Source organism: Stigmatopora argus, chromosome 2 (assembly GCF_051989625.1).
Source record: "Stigmatopora argus isolate UIUO_Sarg chromosome 2, RoL_Sarg_1.0, whole genome shotgun sequence".
Taxonomy (NCBI): Eukaryota; Metazoa; Chordata; class Actinopteri; order Syngnathiformes; family Syngnathidae; genus Stigmatopora; species Stigmatopora argus.
In genome coordinates this window covers 17,163,835-17,181,759 of record NC_135388.1, presented here as the reverse complement: position 1 = coordinate 17,181,759, position 17,925 = coordinate 17,163,835, and the positions used below count along the sequence as shown (strand labels likewise).

At 40.5% G+C, this 17,925-nt stretch overlaps 1 protein-coding gene across 1 annotated transcript; it reads right to left on the bottom strand.

The window, feature by feature from the left end:
* Window positions 1-1,365: 1,365 nt before the first annotated feature.
* LOC144065873 (paired amphipathic helix protein Sin3a-like) lies at window positions 1,366-16,460 on the bottom strand. The gene is made up of 21 exons (XM_077589081.1): window positions 16,236-16,460; window positions 14,111-14,318; window positions 13,666-13,842; window positions 12,722-12,828; window positions 12,298-12,616; window positions 11,941-12,189; window positions 11,709-11,861; window positions 10,894-11,049; window positions 10,570-10,656; window positions 10,373-10,491; window positions 10,035-10,245; window positions 9,825-9,941; window positions 9,205-9,443; window positions 8,809-8,992; window positions 7,283-7,859; window positions 7,034-7,203; window positions 6,763-6,936; window positions 6,596-6,682; window positions 5,788-5,882; window positions 3,635-3,845; window positions 1,366-2,041 (listed from the first exon to the last, which is right to left on the bottom strand). The coding sequence occupies exons 2-21, from the start codon at window positions 14,294-14,296 to the stop codon at window positions 1,823-1,825; spliced, it is 3,837 nt and encodes a 1,278-aa protein (XP_077445207.1). The 5' UTR covers window positions 14,297-14,318; window positions 16,236-16,460; the 3' UTR covers window positions 1,366-1,822.
* Between the last annotated feature and the right edge of the window lie 1,465 nt (window positions 16,461-17,925).

The window sequence follows — 17,925 nt, the reverse complement described above, 5'->3', positions numbered from 1 at the left end:
GGGTTTGCATGTTGCTCCTGAGCTTGCGTGGGTTTTCTCCAGGTACTCGGGTTTTCTCCCACATTTGAAAAAACATGCATGCTAGGCTGGTTGAACACTTTAAATTGACCCTAGGTATGAGTGTGAGTGTGAATGGTTGTCTGTCTCCTCGTGCCCTGCGATTGGCTGCCCACCAATTCAGAGTGTCAGCTGGGATAGGCTCCAGCACCCTTGTGAGGATAACAGTTGAGAAAATGAATGAATGAGTCAATTTGCCCTTTCAAAAGGTTAACAAATACAAAAGGAAATATATTTTAGGTAGTGTCTATTGAGATCTGGTTTCAACTGTACATGTGACAGAAGGAAAATTGGCATCTAAGGCTGAATGTCACTCCTTTTTTTCAGCAATGATGAATAAAAATTCAACTGCTCTCTCATTTTGTCCGATATCCTCCAAATCCAAATGGATCTTAAAAGGAAATGGAAGGGAATATAATGTTTAAAAAACATTATCATTCACACAAGGGTATAGTAAGTATTGCTGACTAGTTTCGTTGACACTGTACATGACTGTCATTCACTGATAGAACTACTAAATAGTATATGTACACATCAGTTAGAGAGGCATTGACCTTAAAGGTGGAGAAAATATACACATTCAAATCTAGGTATCACAGAATAAATCTGTCACAGATTCAGATTTTTTTGGACGAATGTAAATAAAATAATAAGTTGTTGGTGGTTCATTTTAGCCATCACAATTGTACGATTCAAAACGGTTTCAGATGAGCGCAATATTTTGCTTGGCTACAGTCATTCGTTTTAAAACCTCAATTCAGAGCAATTTCAAAGACGGTTTAAATGGTTCAGTCCCTGTAAAATAGTGATCTAATACTTTCCTCAGATCACAAATATTGAGGTCTCTAAATCCAACCCCCCACAAGACGGTATTAATAATAAGAATAAAAAAACTTTACAGTTTGCATTCTTCTGCATCTAAATAATATGGACACTGAACTACACAACAAGGACAGCAGACAATTACAAAACGTGGTTGGCGCGTCCTACTTTATGGACTTATTGTTGACTCCAGTGTGCACAAGTGCACCTTTATCAGCAAGGAAAACATTCACTGCCTAATTTCACAGCTGGCAGCCACACTGTAGTCGTTAGCCACATAAATGAAACTTAGCTTCCATTTTCTTAGGGATGAGCATACCTGTCAACCTCTGCCGATAACTGCCCTTATAAATGATTATGATTCCCCTTACAAACCCCCCAAAAAACCTTACAAACACCGTACGACTCGTACGGTGTTTGTAAGGTTTTTTGGGGGTTTGTAAGGGGAATCATAATCATTTATAAGGACAGTTATCGGCAGAGGTTGACAGGTATGGATGAGTGATGTTAAATGACCCAAAACCCATTTTTAGAGTTAAGAGTCAAAGAAAATAAAACCTCGATAGAGCGACCGGGATTTGTTTTTTTGGTTTGTTTTTAAACAACAGACCGTAAAGCACATGTGTCAAACCGATTCCGCCGAGGGCCGCAGTGGGTCCTGGTCTTTGTTCCAACCGATCCAGTGCCGACATTTTAACCAATCAGGTGTCTTCTAAAATAAGTGGCACCTGACTTTAATTAACTGATTACACTTGCAAAAGGTATCCTCTTGTTGAGTTGGAATGAAAACCTGCACCCACTGCGGCCCTTAGAGGACCGGTTTGACACCCCCTATTCAAATAACCTGTATTGATTGAGTGATGACAGAAGTGGCCTAAAATTGGCAAAAGAATAGGCAGCGTGAGGCATGAACTTTGCTTCGGACAGCCGACAAAATGACTGGCTAAAGTGTTCTGTACTTGACTCGGTACTTGTTAACATTGAGATAGTGCAAGACCTCTGGGTAGCAGGTTGTCGTACAGGGCACCAGGCCTTCTTGTCCGTCTCCCATCAGCCACCTCCGGTTGGCTGCGGCCATGTCGCTTGTCACGTGCTCCTTCGCCCAGGTGTCCACACGAGCCTGAAAGCGTCTGTGCAGGCGTCTGTGAACCCGCTTGTGGGACTGCAAAACACGTTGGGCAAAGGGGATTCACATTAGTTACAAACCTAACTTTAAACTTACAGGCATCTCAAACATTTATTTTGTGTTTGTGTTTTGGTTGGAAAAAAAACACAGTAATACTTCGACATACGAGTGCCCCGACATACGAGCAATTTGAGATATGAGTAAAATTTTGATCAAATATTTATCTTGAGATACGAGACCAATTTTGATATACGAGCATACAGCGGATGCGATAGGCTGCTCATAAGAACATCATAGGCACTTTCTTTCCCGTCGCAACTCCCTCGTGTAATGTCTCTACGAGCACTGGGCGGAGCATTGCATTTTTTTTCTCTGTTTTTTTTTTTACTACTTCTCGTTGGCTAGCGGTTATCCTATTGTGAGGACATTTGTGGGAAGACAAAAGCAAACAACCCTCAATAGGTTGCATCTGAAAGTCAGGGTGGAGGCGGGGCAAATGGAGCTAAACCGGGAGAAGGTATAAAAAAAATTTAAATAAAATTTGAATTAAATTTAGTGTCATGTTAGATTAAACTTATTTTTGTGCGTGTCTGCATCGTAATTCAAGTTCATTTATATTTGTTTATGTTATGTTACGAGCGCGTTGCCGTGCAAAAAGTCCCCCCCTCTCTGTCCGTCTATCTCTCCCCACTGCGAAATCCGTCTAATTTTAGTACTATTAAACACATTTTAGTACTATTAAACCACTAATTATTTGTTACTATGTTAATAAATGGCAAATTATAATAAATAAATAAAAATTCCAATTCAATATCCTGTTTTTGGTGTTTTTTCAGAGGGTTGGAACGAATTAATTTGTTTTTAGTTCATTTCTATGGGAAACGTTCATTTGAGTTACGAGTAAATGGACATACGAGCTAAGTCCTGGAACGCATTAAGCTCGTATGTCGAGGTACCACTGTTTTTGGAATTATGAATCCTGTTTTAAAGTTGTGTTAACCTATGTTAAATCATTGATGGCGGTGGACGTCATTCATTTACTCCCGTTCAAATTGTTTGGATGTCTACTAGTGACAAAGTCATTTAAATTCATAGCAGAAAAAGAGCCACCGTATTAGTAGTACCATCTTGTTTTTATTCTTTTTTTTTCTTCAAATTATTAGTTTTACTTTAGCAGTCTGGTTTTAATATTTTTTGTTAAAGATAAAACTCAAAAGGTTAAAAAATATATTTTGTTCCTCTGAATTTTGTCATGGTAATTATCTATAATATAAAAAGGTATGACTACCACAGATTTAATCAATGTTTGTTTTCCTTATAGATGACCTTTACTTGCACATAATTCAGCTTCAGAACCTACGATCAAGTTCTCTAGTGTTGTTGACGTGTTTTGTATTTTCCTGTGTGAGATATCATCAATATTCAGCCCAAAAACCAATGGAGGTTAGTTTTACTGAAAAGTGATTATAAATGTTTATCTCTATATGCCTCTGCAATAGTGCTCAGTCCAGGGTGTAAACAGCCTACTGTTGAGGGCTTTTCACCAAAAAAGGGTGGGTTTTTTCTGCATGTTACAGACTTTGATAATGATTGTTTTAACGTTGAAAGTACAAAGTATCCGGCACTCACCTGATGCCCACGTGTAAGTGCAGTGTGTCTGTACATGAAGTTCTCTGACTTGCAGACATAGACCATCTTGTAGGAGTTGAGCTTGAACGCGCACTCCATCTTCAATTTGCTCTTGTCACCTTCCGATTCCTTTGATGGTTGATCCGTGGCCATCCTCTCCTGTTGTAGCTGTTCCCATCCTCTCTGGCATTTCCTTATTCTTCTCAAGTTCCTGAAAACCAAAGCAGCGGTGGTCAGGAGAACGACTAAACCTAACAAAAGAAAGGCGCTTCGTCATATGAAAAGTGCATGAAGTTTACAAGTTGGGCTGTACGTATATTTTTTTCAAAAGTATGTCTTTTTTTAATATCAATATTAAACCCATTGAAAAGAGCTGTCTTGTCAACATTGAAAAGATCGACCCTTTCACGAAAAATGTTTATACCCATGCAATTTATCTCACCAAGAAACAGAAATAGATAAGAGGTCAAATAATTCGGGATATAGGGGCATCTATAATGGCAGCAGAGGCAGCAGTCAAAATATTTCTGAAACAGTGAAACTGACTGGAGTACGGTCACACTTATATTCCACACGTGGCAACATAAAAAAGTTTCAGAAAGTTATTTTAGTGTTCATTGGGCCCAATATTGTGCAGGAAAGAAAATAATCACCCCACTTGAATCAAAGTTTGAAATGTGTACTTACCATAAGAGGGTATGGAGCGAGGACTGAGTGCATGAAGCATTTTTTTGCATTCAGGGCTCCACTTAAAAAGACAAGACAGTCTTCCAGGCCAATTTTCAGGTAAAACTGTTAGAAAAAAACACTACACAATTGCTGCCTTGTTGGAAACCAGGCCGAAATATGAGCAGAAAATATTTGGGACGTTCACATATGCTCAACAAAAATGCAGTGTTATGATTATGAGATGAGAACCAACTAAATCAAATTGGAAAATAAATTGAATTGGTGCTGCCACTATTATTTTGACCTCCTCTACTGCTGACCTCTCATAGATTTAATGGGGACGTTGAACAGGGGATAAGATGTAGGTGAGTGAACCAAATGATAAATCATGAGAAAAGTTTTGTGCAATGGGTTGAAAGAAGAAAGGCCAACGCACACACTGATTTTGAATGCCTTTTGAAATGTATATGGTAATGGACAGCCATTTCAAAAGATAAAACACTGATATAAGTGCCACACTTTCAAAAAGACGTCTTGACATGGGGAACATAGACAAAGCAGACACAGACAGGCGTTCATGTACGACTCTCAAGTGTCAGGAAAGAAATAGACCGACATTTGAGCATACAATTTAGATGATCATTTTTATTGACAACCCCTATTCCTCTTTACAAGTAATGCAGAAAATGTGCTTAATCAGAGTTCTAAAAAAAACTTGAGCACAAATCTCTCAAACGGTGGTAAAACCTCACCCACAACAACAACAACAGGGAGTGCATGATCCGGGTCCTTACAAACAGAATACTGAATTGAAACAACGGGGCTAGTGAAAATTTACATTTGTAAACAGAGATTAAGTCACGTACAAGACAAGGGCATGAGGAAATCTTTTCACAAAGTCCTGATATAAGAACTTTTGTAACACGGGTCCCCCCCCCCAAAAAAAATAGTAAAGAGAAAATGAAATAACATGACATTTCGAATGACCCATTTTATTTTTGATTGACCCTACGTTTGGTGTGTGTTTACTACTACACATGATGCCATAGGTTGAAAATCATCATTTGAATTCAACACAAGATGAATAATCAAACCACATGTCTGCCAAAGTGGGAATTGCAAACCATGATCAAGTCAACCCCTTTTAAAAAATCTTTTATCATATAAATAAAAATCCATTTAAAAAGGAACTGAAAGAATGAATAAATAAATTCCCTTTTCTTAAAAGAATGACCACGTAAAGTGCAATCTTCCGAACGAAGCAAAGGTCTGAAACGCAACAGGATGTTATTGTAACAGTGGCGTCACTGTGGCGAACTTTACACTCTGTCTGACTGCATTGTCTGTCCATTACCATGCACCAAAACCATAAGACAGCCTTGTTTTTCAACGTGCAACTGCTCTTGTTTGGCACGTCAACAGCTGAGGGTCAGGACGGAAGTTGAAAGAGAGCAGACAAGAAGGAGAGATGGCTGTGGCCTCACCTGGGCAGGAACACCGGTTTCTGGGCCAAATGCTCACGCAGCTCTGTAGAAGTCGAATCGGAGTTCAGGTATCTCCCCAGATAGTCCGGCCACCGCTGTTGAGCACAGGTTAAGAGCATTGAAATTACAGCTAGTTTCAAATTCATGTTAACCTTAAGCACATTAACTCATTGGCTGCGATTCATCTGGATGAGGAAGGTCGCGCTCTCTGTTCAAATGGCTTGGACGTCGATTGGTGACAAACTCATTTAAATCAAACCATTAACATTAAAACATTTTTTAATGTGCTCTGATATTTAATATTTGGCATAGACACAGTAACAGAGCTTCAAGTTCATGCTAATGTTAGGTAGGGTATTTCTTAGTAGCAGAATCTATAGCTAACCAGCAACTAGTTATCTACTTAAACTGTTACTGATGTCCATGAGGACAAACACACATATGTAAATAAGTCTTAATCTGACCATATGCGTAACCAAAAACAACCATTTGAGGTACAGTAAGACATTTATTCAGGGGTAGCTACTTTATGAACAGTAAAAAGAGATTAGAACAAATTTACTTTTTACTCTAACTTTGTCTTCTACCATGCTAAAATGTGATGTAATAAGGTTGCAAGCATATTGGGGAACAAAAAATAAAAAGTAAATACAATACATACAAGAAAATATTTACTCAGAAACCGCATGCTTCAGTCTTCTGGATGGCTTAATTAAAATTGAAGGGTAGGCCACCAATTCTGGATTGACCCATTAACTTGAAAATACAGTCTGCCAATGGTAGTGCCCCGATTTTTTTGAGCACCCACCTCAGCAGGTTCGTCAGAGTTGTCCTCTTCTGTGTCCAGCAACTCCATGGCGACGCAAATTGAGTCCTGGTTCTTCATGAACATCAACTGAACAAAAGAGAAAAAAGATAAGAGCTGTGTGAACTTCAAAGGAGTACACCATTTTTTTAAAAAAAATTAAATAGTACCTTGAAGCAGTTCTCATCTGACATGAGCTGCTCTGATTTGCGCTGGTAGGTACCCTCTGCTGTGGCACGAGAGGCCTGTGTGGGCAAAGAACCGCCCGTGGCTTTATTGGCAATTTCATTAAGGTACAAGTCCATGACGCGCGCTGAGGAATCATCAGTGACGAGGTGTTGCAGCTGTTGAAGACAAAATCTGTTACTAGTTTGGCAGTAGGTAGATTGGACGTCTCTCACCGTCGAGGAGTCCACAGTCGAGCAAAACGGCGACACTGACCTGCCGCACAATGCTCTGGATGAGCTTGTCCATGGTGAAGGCAATGTAGGCATGGATAGTAAACATTTCCCTCAAGGAATCCTCATATTGAGTTGGGTCCATGTTACCATCCAAAAGGTTGCGCACCATTTCCAGAAAGACGGAATAATAGTCCTCTACCTCAACATCCACTGCAATGAGACCAAGTTAAGTAAATGGTGGAGATTTAGCTTTCATTTTGAACACATTTGTGTGTGAAATCCAACTTACTGGGTTCTCTCATTTTTAGTTGGAAGGCTGGATTCTCATTCTTTTCTTTTTGGAGACCAAACATTTCTTTTTCCCATTCTTTCTCACGGGCCTCCTCCTCAATTTGCTTTTCGGCCAGCCCATAGATTCGCAGTAAACGAGAGCAGAGGATTTGATGAAGACGCATGAAGATGTACCAGTAGTTGTTGACGAAGAACAAATTATATGCCTCGTCCGTGGCACGCAACCTCTGAGCTGCCATGTTGCTGAAGAGGAGCTTGGACTTTGAGGGGCTGCTGCCCGGTAGGCCATTGTGTTTTTTGTCTCCGTCTTGATCGGCCTCCATATCCTCAGTTTCCTCCTCATCTTCCACATCGGACAGCTCACCACGTCGTGCGAAAAGGAGATCTGGGATGAAGTGGTGTATGATTTGTTTGATCTTGTACTTGTCATCTGACTGGATGCCCACTTGTCTCCTGACGTGGTGAATAATGAGGGCTGCGGCATCTTCTAGGATCTGACTATCTTCATAGGTCAGGTTCATGTGTGGTCCAGAAGGAAGGGGGGCAGTGGGTTCCTCTGAGGCCCGCTCCTGCCGCTGAAGGCAACAGCCGCAAGTTAACTGAGAAGTACATGGACCACTTGCAGCGTAAAAGCTAATTGTGCACCAATCAATCAAGGATCATTTAATAAATTTGGGAGGGATCAGTAAGCTGTGATGAGATGGGGTAATAATGTACACATAGGTGCACCTGCTGGGTATTTTTTTCATACGGTCACAACATAATGTTAAAGAAATGTCTGCCAGTCTTTGCTAGGCTAATGTCTGGAGGAGTGAAATTTGTATTGACATTCTGTACAGTCACCATGTATTAATTGTTTTGCTGACCCAGGATGGCTTTATTACTCTGAGTAAATTCAGTTAGAGCACCTGTTTTGTGAATGCACATATTTGGTTCACATTCAAACAGTTCCAGAATCAAAAGGTATTAACTTGTGAAAGAACGCCATTAAAAGCTTGAAACAAGAGACATGATATAATTTGTTGTTTCTCTATTTACCAATACAAATGTATGTATTTCTTTAAAACTTGGTTTATTTGTGTTCCTTTTTGCTGCACTTTAATTTTTGGAAAACTATCAGAATTTAGTAGTTTGGACAGAAGTGTTATGAACATTTAAATTATTTGGGTATTTTTCCCTAAAGAAATACTGTGCAGTCTTGATTCACGGGTAAATGTGCGGTAACCTCAGTCTCAGTCTGCAGAAGTACCCAAAAAAGTCCTTGTGGACTTCCTGTGTGTGGCTCCAATTTCTTACCTAGGTCTACAATGTCTCGTGTGTCTTGTGCCTGTTTTGCTACTGCAACCAAGAAATTTCCTGAATATGGGATGAAATAAAGTTCTAACCTAACCTAATGTTCAGGGTTTGAATGTCAAAGGTTGATGTTGTTTATGGGTGTGGGTGGTGGTGGAAGACATCAGCCAAAAATTTGTGATTGGTGCACTCCTAGTGTTAACATTTCCATGTTCCAGGCCAAACACTCACCTCATCATACAGCATCTCGATTTCAGAGAGCAGGGTCTTTGAGCGAAACGCTTTGGTGTCATTCTGTTTGAAATTAATGCCCTGGTGATCAAGTGACTTAAGATAATACTTTTCATTCTGCTCCCGCCAAATTTTGTTGAAGCCTCTCTGCGCTTCTCTCCATTCTTCTTCTTTGATTTTTAATCTGCACCAGAAAAAAAAATCCTCTTTAGAAACTTGTGGAAGCTGCCAGCCGCTAAAAAACTAGACCAGTAGGACGTTTGAAATAATTGTTTCAACATGATGGCATCACGTAAAATATGATCATGGAATTTTATGTGTGTGGCAGCAATATGCAATTGTACAAACTAATTAAATTATATGTAAATAATTTGAAAAATAAATTGTATGACTAGCCTTTTTAGCACTATAGGGATGCAGACTGTTGGGTTCTTCTTAAGACCTTCCATAATGTCCAGAGCTCGGTCCCCATATATCCTCTGAATAGCTTTGCGATGAATGACCTCTGAGGACCCGCCCAATGTGCTGTCCAACTTGAAGCGCAGCTGTTCCTCCGCAGACATCCGCGAGAGCCTTTGTTGGACTGATTCAAGAGCTCGAATTGTAGCCAGGTTGGTCTCCAACACGACGTCAAGCTTAGGGGAATTCAATAACAAGACATCAAATTGAAGAATTGGTCGAAAACCGGTGGCAATAAGGCTGTTAATTCAAAGCTAGGAAGAGCCCTGAAATATGTCAAACTATAATATAATGTAATATATAATGAGATGAGAATATTAGTTTTTCAAATGGTGAACATTTAAAGCCATAGATATTGATCATGCTGGCACATTCTGTGTGAACTCAAAGTTGAGAAATGTGCATATACAATGTAAAATAAAATACATAATTATTTTGTGCAGCCCAGATTATATTTTACACAACCCCGTCTTGTTTTTTGAAGAAAAATCACTTCATGTGTACAGTACCTTGGATAAAGACTTCCTTTGTAGAGTAGGAAAATTGATCACGCTTACCTCAAAACGCTCGTCCTCACATCTGTAAATATGCTCTTCATATTGAGTCTTCTTGGAGCTTACAAAAGTTGAATCCTCTGACCAGGATGGAAACGACACCCACGTGTCATTCAGAACCTGAAACCAGGCATCAATTATCTTTAATCTTTCCTCTAAAAAAGATGGATATTCTAAAACAGATTAGGGAAACAGAAAGAACTTGTAATTAACCTCTCTACAGAGCGATGTCCTTCCTGTACATTTAGGCTGCTGGTAGCTCTTGGGCAGAGCTCTGTAGCTCGAGCCAAGCCTCTTGCAGGACGCGTAGTCAATCTCCATGGCGATGCCCTCTGTTGCTCGTTCCTTGGGTAAACTCTCCACATGGCTCGACTCTTGGTAGCCCAGAAAGTTTTTAAACCACGTAAAGAGTTCTGGGAATTTTCTAGAAATGTAAACAATTTGTGCAATACTTTAGTAACAGAAATAATACAACTCCAAATATTCTTTCTCGAGTTAACATTAAACTTGCACACTGAGTTGACTGACCAATGCAAACATAATGTACTCACCCAAGAAAAGGGATGACTAATTGAACCAATTCAGCACGTGAAATAACTTCCTGGTTGAAGATGTATAAACAACGAAGGAAGCTTTCATAGGCCTCAGAGCTCCTAAGGGCTTTCTTGACCTGTTTCAGCCACGAAAGTTTACTCGCAGAATTATCACTTGAGCAGACAACCATATAGATATCTTTTAACAAACTCACCTTCTCAAAGAACATAGTTTCGGTGCTGTTGCTGTGTTTTCCAACATCATTAAAACCATGATCCTTCCCAACTAGTTTGGGTTTCTTCTGGAAAACAAAGGAACAAAATATGTTATTGCTTTGAGTTTCTTTGACGATGATAGAAGACCAATCATGCGCTTCTTTACATCTTTCTGCTATGAATTTTAAAAGGATTGTCACTAACAGACATCGCTTTCGCTGCCGTCACTCCCATTTAAAATGGATTGGACGCCCATCGTCGTGAGTTGATGTTGTTTTTCTGAAAATCCCTTTAAACCAGAGGTAACATGAAGATGACCTTACCTTGAGAAGGGGCGAAACTCCCACACTTCCAGGTCTTTTCACAGTTAGTCCATTGGGGCTCAATTTCTGTTTATTGTTCATTAAGGGTCTTTTTACTGTTCCGCCATGATCATTACGCACAGACTCTGCCCTGTCAGGTGCAGTTTTTCCAAGCAGCTGAACACAGGAAGGAACATTATGAATGTGTGCTTATTTTTAAATGTTATTCTATTTTACTGTTACTTTGATATTGACTTTTATCTGTGCTTTGTTTAACTGATTTCGTTTTTATCTTTTGGTGTTTCCGGATGTAAATTGTTCTTGGGGGTCTTGAAAGGCGCTTTCAAATAAAATGTATTTCTATTAGTAAAAAACTGACTACAATGATGAAGAAGAGCCAAGTTTCAATATTTCATTTTGAATACATATAACAGATGTTTGACATTGGCCTCTGAGAGAAACTGACACTCTGTGAAGCTTGTTTCATGTTCCCCATGGACTTAAATGGTGGTAATTTGTCTTTCAGCTGTTCGTTATTTGTGCCATTGAGTTTCCAGGCTCCTTATTTCTATGTGTCTCAACTTTTTTGGAGATATGTAAACGACACTATGAAATTTCAAATGAACTTATTTTCCCCCTTAAATTATATATTATCCCAGTTTAAACTATTGCCATGTCTATGGTCTATTTGGAATGAAATGTTGAAATTTTGGCACTTGGACATCAAATTGTGCCAAAGCGTGCCAACTTTTATAGAATACGGATTGTAGAAAAATATAAAAACGAACTATAAAAGAGACTGTGGATTGCTAATATTGAGACGCTAAACTGCTTACCATTGAGCTGTTTGCATCAGGCAAGAACTGTCCAAATTCTGACAGCAGGTCTTCCTGGTTCTTGAAGAGTCGTGCCACTTGAGTGTAGACTTCCTGCTCAGTCAGAGCCGGAGTGTAATTGCCTCCGGCCTCTTTGGCGTTCCGCTGCTCTTTCTGCGGGAAACGCATAGATTAATCATCTTAACAAGATCTTAGAAATGATCCCTACAAAAGTTCTAAAGTGCCATTTGACCTGGTATGTATGCAGGATTTCCAGGAAGGCTTTGTAGATGTCCGGCTGACCCTGAAAGCGATTCTTGATCTTGTTCACGTAGTTGATTGCGTGGTTGAATTCCACTGGCTGATTGTTCTGAGGCGGCCCACCAGTTGGTGTGCTGCTCACTGGTGTGTGGGACTGAACTGAAGGTGAGCGTGGTGAGGCGTAAGATGGTATGGATGGATTTGGCTGGCTGGTGGGTGTGTGAGCTGGAGACTGCATGGCCTTTGGGATGAACACAAATGTTGAAAAGAAAATTGCATATTTGGTATTAGCAAAAGACTAAAAAGGTCGGTCCCTAATGACTGAAACAGGAATGCCGTCATTTTATACCTTGCTGATTTTATTTGCTGCAGGCTGGGTGGGGACAGGTGGAGTGACCGCAGCAGAATGTGTGTTGGCCTGTGACACACTCTGGTGCTGATGCTGGTTTACAGGTTGACTGGATGCTCCACTTACCGGGAGGTTTTGAACAGATATACCATGAGGCGTTATATAATGAATCTGGCCCGGAGTAGTCACATTGACCAGGTCGTTCGTTTGAACCTCGATTTTATACCCTGGCGGCAAGAAAGTATTGAAGCCCATAATGAGGTCTGGGTGGCCCTTAAAGAGTTGGGACACACGACTGATAACACCAGGAGTATCAATGCTGTAACAGGGAGGGTGGGGAAAAAAAGTGTTTCTTTAATTCCCAGAACACATATTTTCATTAATCTGCATGTAAAAATTGTCATAATGATTTAATGAAGCTCACCTCTGTGACTTGAACTCTTTCATAATATCCAGGAAATCATTATACACTTGAGGTTGATTTCCAAATTGAAGCTTAACTTGATCAAGATATGACAAAGCATCTTCCACCTAATTCAAAAAATGACAAAAAAAGCGTGCTCAAATTCAATATTATGATATTTTAAGCCAAATGTCAATATGACTTGATATTTTTATATTAAACTATATATATTAAGCCAGTGACTATTACAGGGAATTTAATAAAAAAAACAGCCTCATGAAAACCTGGTGTCCACATACAAGGACATCACATTTTGAGCAACAATGTGCCAATATACCCATCGATGCTCGGCACTCATTTTTTTTGTGTTTAAAAAAAAGAAGTAAAAAATAAATAAAATAAAACTAATATATATATTTGGTTAGCGCGTCGGCCTCACAGTGGGGGACGTGGGTTAAAATCCAGCTCGGTCCACCTGTGTGGAGTTTGACTGTTCACCCTGGGCCTGCGTGGGTTTTCTCCGGGTACTCCGGTTTTCTCCCACATTTGAAAAAACATGCATGCTAGGCTGGTTGAACACTTCAAGTTGCTACTAGGTATGAGTGTGAGCGTGAATGGTTGTTTGTCTCCTTGTGCCCTGCGATTGGCTGTCCACCAATTCAGGGTGTCCCCCGCCTCTGGGCTGGGATGGGCTCCAGCACCCCCCACGACCCTTCAGAAAATGAGATGAGAAAAATGAGATACTTTTTTTAATAGCAAAAAAAATGTAAAACTAAGAGAACAGTTTCTTCTTTTATTGCTCTCTATAGAGGACGTCCAATCCGTTTAAACTGGGATGACTGTGAATGACCATGTTTCATTGCAAGTGTAGACATTGGCAAAAATGTACACTTGGACAATAATTTTTCCACATTTTTTAATCTAACAGAACCAAAATATACTCCTCCAGTTAGATGTATTCATACCTTCAGTCGCTGAAACTGCTGCTGTCCTTGTGTGGAACCCATAGGTGCAGCCGGATGCACGTGACCTTGGACCACTGCAGGGGCTGAGGTTTGGACTGCTGCTATGTTGTGTGCAAGGGAGCCAACATGTTGAGCAGAACTGTTAAGTCCACTTGTGCTCTGAGGCATTGTCGGCACCTGTTGAGAAAGAAAGTTTTGGAAAAATCATGATGGAGCTTTTGTCTGAGCAGCATTTCAGTGTGCAAGAACGGCATCCTAAGACAGGCAGTTGCAGTCACTGGACAAAAGTTCCTGTTTAAATCTGTCTTGGCCTCACATATTTGCCAATTCCTCAATAGGTTTATACAGAAACCGGTAATAATGGCACTTAGATCAAACGAAGAGGGCAGTAGTCAAAGACATGAGGGGAATATGGTTTAAATGATGGGTTGCTGTGGAACCCTACCTGGTAACCCTGGGGAAGAGAATACTGAATGCCTGAAGACGGCTGCATATTGTCTGCGGCTGCCTCTATCACAGTAGCAAGAGCCCTGTGCTGGAAGCTTTCTGCAATGCCCTGGACTGTTGTGCGATGAGGTTGTTGTTGCTGGGGCACGAGTATCGGTTCCTGGTCCTCCACATGCCTCTTCATTGTTTAAACATACTAAAATGGGCTGCGGGAAAACAAGAGAGGTAAAGGGATCAGTTGAATTATTTCAATACATTTCTCACTATATATATTTTACCTTCATTTCAACATTCCAGTAACTGATTGTATTTTTATATTATTTTCTTGACGTGAATATTTTTAGAACAACACAGAATTGAGGGATATGAATAAAAACAGGGCCACCTTGTGGTGTAGAGGTTCACTCGCCTGACTGACGCCGGTGCGGGCTCGATTCCCACCGGCTGCGGTATGATTGTGAGTGTGGATGATTGTTTGTTTCTTAGTGTGCCCTATGGCTGAGTGGCGACCAGTCTTGAGTGTAGGCTGACTTATGCCCAAAGTCAGCTGGGTTAGGATCCAGCAATCCCTGCAACCCTTTCGAGGATGGAAGATGAATGAATAACCGAATAAAAACTGGGATACACAATTTGATACATATGGGTGTGAGTGTGCATTGTTGTCCGTCTCCTTGTGCCCTGCGATCGGCTGGCTACCGATTCAGGGTGTCCCCCGCCTCTGGCCCGAAGTCGGCAGGGATAGGCTTCAACACCCCCCGCAACCCTAATGAGGATGAAGCAGTTCAGAAAATGAGATGAGAATCTGATTGCCCAAAATTTGCAATATTTGACTCCTTCCCTGCCGCTGCCAATGACAGACGTCCAAGTCATTCCAACTGGAAAGGCTGATGGCGTCAATAGCAGTGCCCTAGCAAAGGAATAGCATAATACGCGTTTGAAAATGTGTCATTTGCTGACACTCCCTGGGCCGCCAGACGTCACGGGCTTGCTCGGTTGGGGAGAGGACGAAAGAGAGAGCGAGTACAGCCCTGCCCGTTCGTCTCGCTGCTCTGCACCAAATTGGGAACAACACGCAAGCGGTGTTGAGAAGCACGGATCGTGTCAGCTCCCGATCCATTCGCTCGATCCGGCGCCTTAAGGTCAAACGAATGCGGCGTTCAGTCAAATGACGACGAGGCTGGCCGTCGAACGATACAAAAAAGCTCCGATTTGCCGCTGCGCGTCTCCGGTTAGCTCGCAGTCGCTGGTGCCTGTCTGAGCGGAGGCCGCTCCCGTTCCCCTCCCCCCGGTTTCCCTCTCCCCCTTCCTCCCAGCGAAACGCCGCCTCGAACTCAGTGGTGTCGTCGAGCTGACCGCTTTCGCTGTCGTGTGATGGCTGACGTTGGCAGTCGCCCGAATTCAAGCGATGCTGGCGTGCAAACGAGATTTACACTCGGCGTGTCTTAAGAGCAAGGTATCGCCTCCGTAAATTGGAAACTAAAAAACACACACACTAACCCAATGTGCTGGCTAACTAGCGTCGATTTACCCTTGCGAGACTTCGATTTGGACGCTTCATCGCGATGGAGTTTTCAAATAGCTAAACAACACTGCGGATCGCAATCAAAGTGAAAACCAGTGGACTAATCATAGGACTGGGAAGCCAATTGACCAGTTCGCAAAGAACACCGACGCTAGCAAAGCGTCCACGTAACGACGAGTCGACGTTCAGTTCACTCCGGAATTCGACAGCTCCACAATGTTGTCTTGTGAAAAGCTTCGCTCGGAATTATGCGCTTTTCTCCCACAAAACTTGCAGCCACTTGTTAGGTCGAAACTAAATTGAAGAGCGCCTTGTCAAGTCCACCTTTCGGCATTAGCATGACAGCTAAATCATGCTCGGGAGACGAGTCTTGCCTCGATAGCTTCGCTCAAAGTAACTTAGTGCTGCCGAAAGCCGACACCACCTTAACGCTAACTTCACGTTTTAAACAACCGGACGACAGAAATCCCCGAAAACACCGCCATCAAATAACCGCCGAGTACTCTAACTCTAGTATGTTTGACAAGGTTATATAGACGCTACTACGTGCTACGTTAGCACAACAAGCTCTATGCTTCGCTAACTAGCTACTTTAGCTTACCTCGCGGGGCTGCCTCCGGCAACAACGAAGCCCCGCCGGAGATGAAGATCCCTTCCCCAAAAGGCTTACAGCCACATTAAGATGGCCTTGGAAAAAAAATGTGCCCTTTTGACAGGTTGTCCACTAAAATTGCTCCAAAATGATATTGTCCGCGCCACTAACAACAGGGGATGTATGAAACCGTGTTCGGTGAACATTAGGGGCGTGTCTGTCTTGGAGAAGGCGGAAGTCTCCGCCCATGCTCGACTCGGATTGGATACTTGGAGAGAGGAAAACAAATACAGCACGCTGACGTCAGTGCCTGCTTAACTTGGAGGGTGGAGCTCCAACTTTCAATGTTGAACAATTCACAACAATTCATTTGAAGAATAATCCTGGAAAGGGAACATAACATTATTTAGCCCCATAAAGACCTGGCATACACATGCGTGGACATCACATTTTGGATCACGGAGTCCACAACGTTGACACCTGGTAGAAAAGCACTCTACATCACCCCAAATATGATTTTATTTATATATAAATAAATAAATTTTATTATATATATATGTATATATATATATATATATATATATATATATATATATATATGTATATATATATATATATATATATATATATATATATATAGTTGGCTCGGATGAGCAGTATAGAAAATGAATAAAACCAGAAATACATTTATGTTACAGCTGCCAATAATAGTATTAAAAAAAAAAAAATCATAGTCTTATTTAACTCTATTTAACTCACTGCCCTCCATTGACAATGAGAGACATCCAATTAATTTAAACCGGGAGGAGTAATTGAATGATATATATATATATATATATATATATATATATATATATATATATATATATATATATATATATATATATATATATATATACGTATATATACATATAATGAATACAATGAAATAATATGGTCCCTAATGACACACTAAGGTAAATAAACTGAATAAAATAAAATGACAATAACAAATACTAATATTTTATGCATTCCCTTTTTTAGATTTTTTTTAAAGCATTTTAAATAAGGAGTATATATGAAATTTTAACTTTTTATTTATTTAAGGTATTTTCAAATTAAAACAAACCAACAAGCCCCAATTTTTAATTTAAAAAAAAAGAGGAAAAGGGATTACACAGAATTTACAACATAAGAGAAAATATACTAGTTATATAATTGCATGATGATAAGTATTTAAAAAGTGTGTAATAGTAGACTGTATAGCAGCCTATGGGGATGGTGGCAAGAGCATGGGAGGATCTTTGACCTGCTGCTCATAAACAGTCATGGAGTGAGTTCGTAGTCCCAAGATCCTGGAGCACGCCTGGATTGTAGTATGAATAAGGTTATTCTCCTACAGATTGATGTAATGGTATAAGCAAATCATGCCATAACAATTTGAATAAACATGTGAAAATATTTCAGTCGATTTTGTTGCTGACAAAAGCAGTTCAGTTTCCCCAGTAGATATAATATTTACATTTTTAATGATATATTGATGAGTAATGCACCGGATAGATCAATAAACACAAGAATAAGTTTGCATAGCTGGTTGGATAAAATACTAGAATTGATTTAAACTTTGATGAAAATAAATGGAATAAAGCCATCCTGAGCATACTACATCCACGAACCTGATATAACCACATTACTTAAATATTTAGTTAAGCGGAAATTG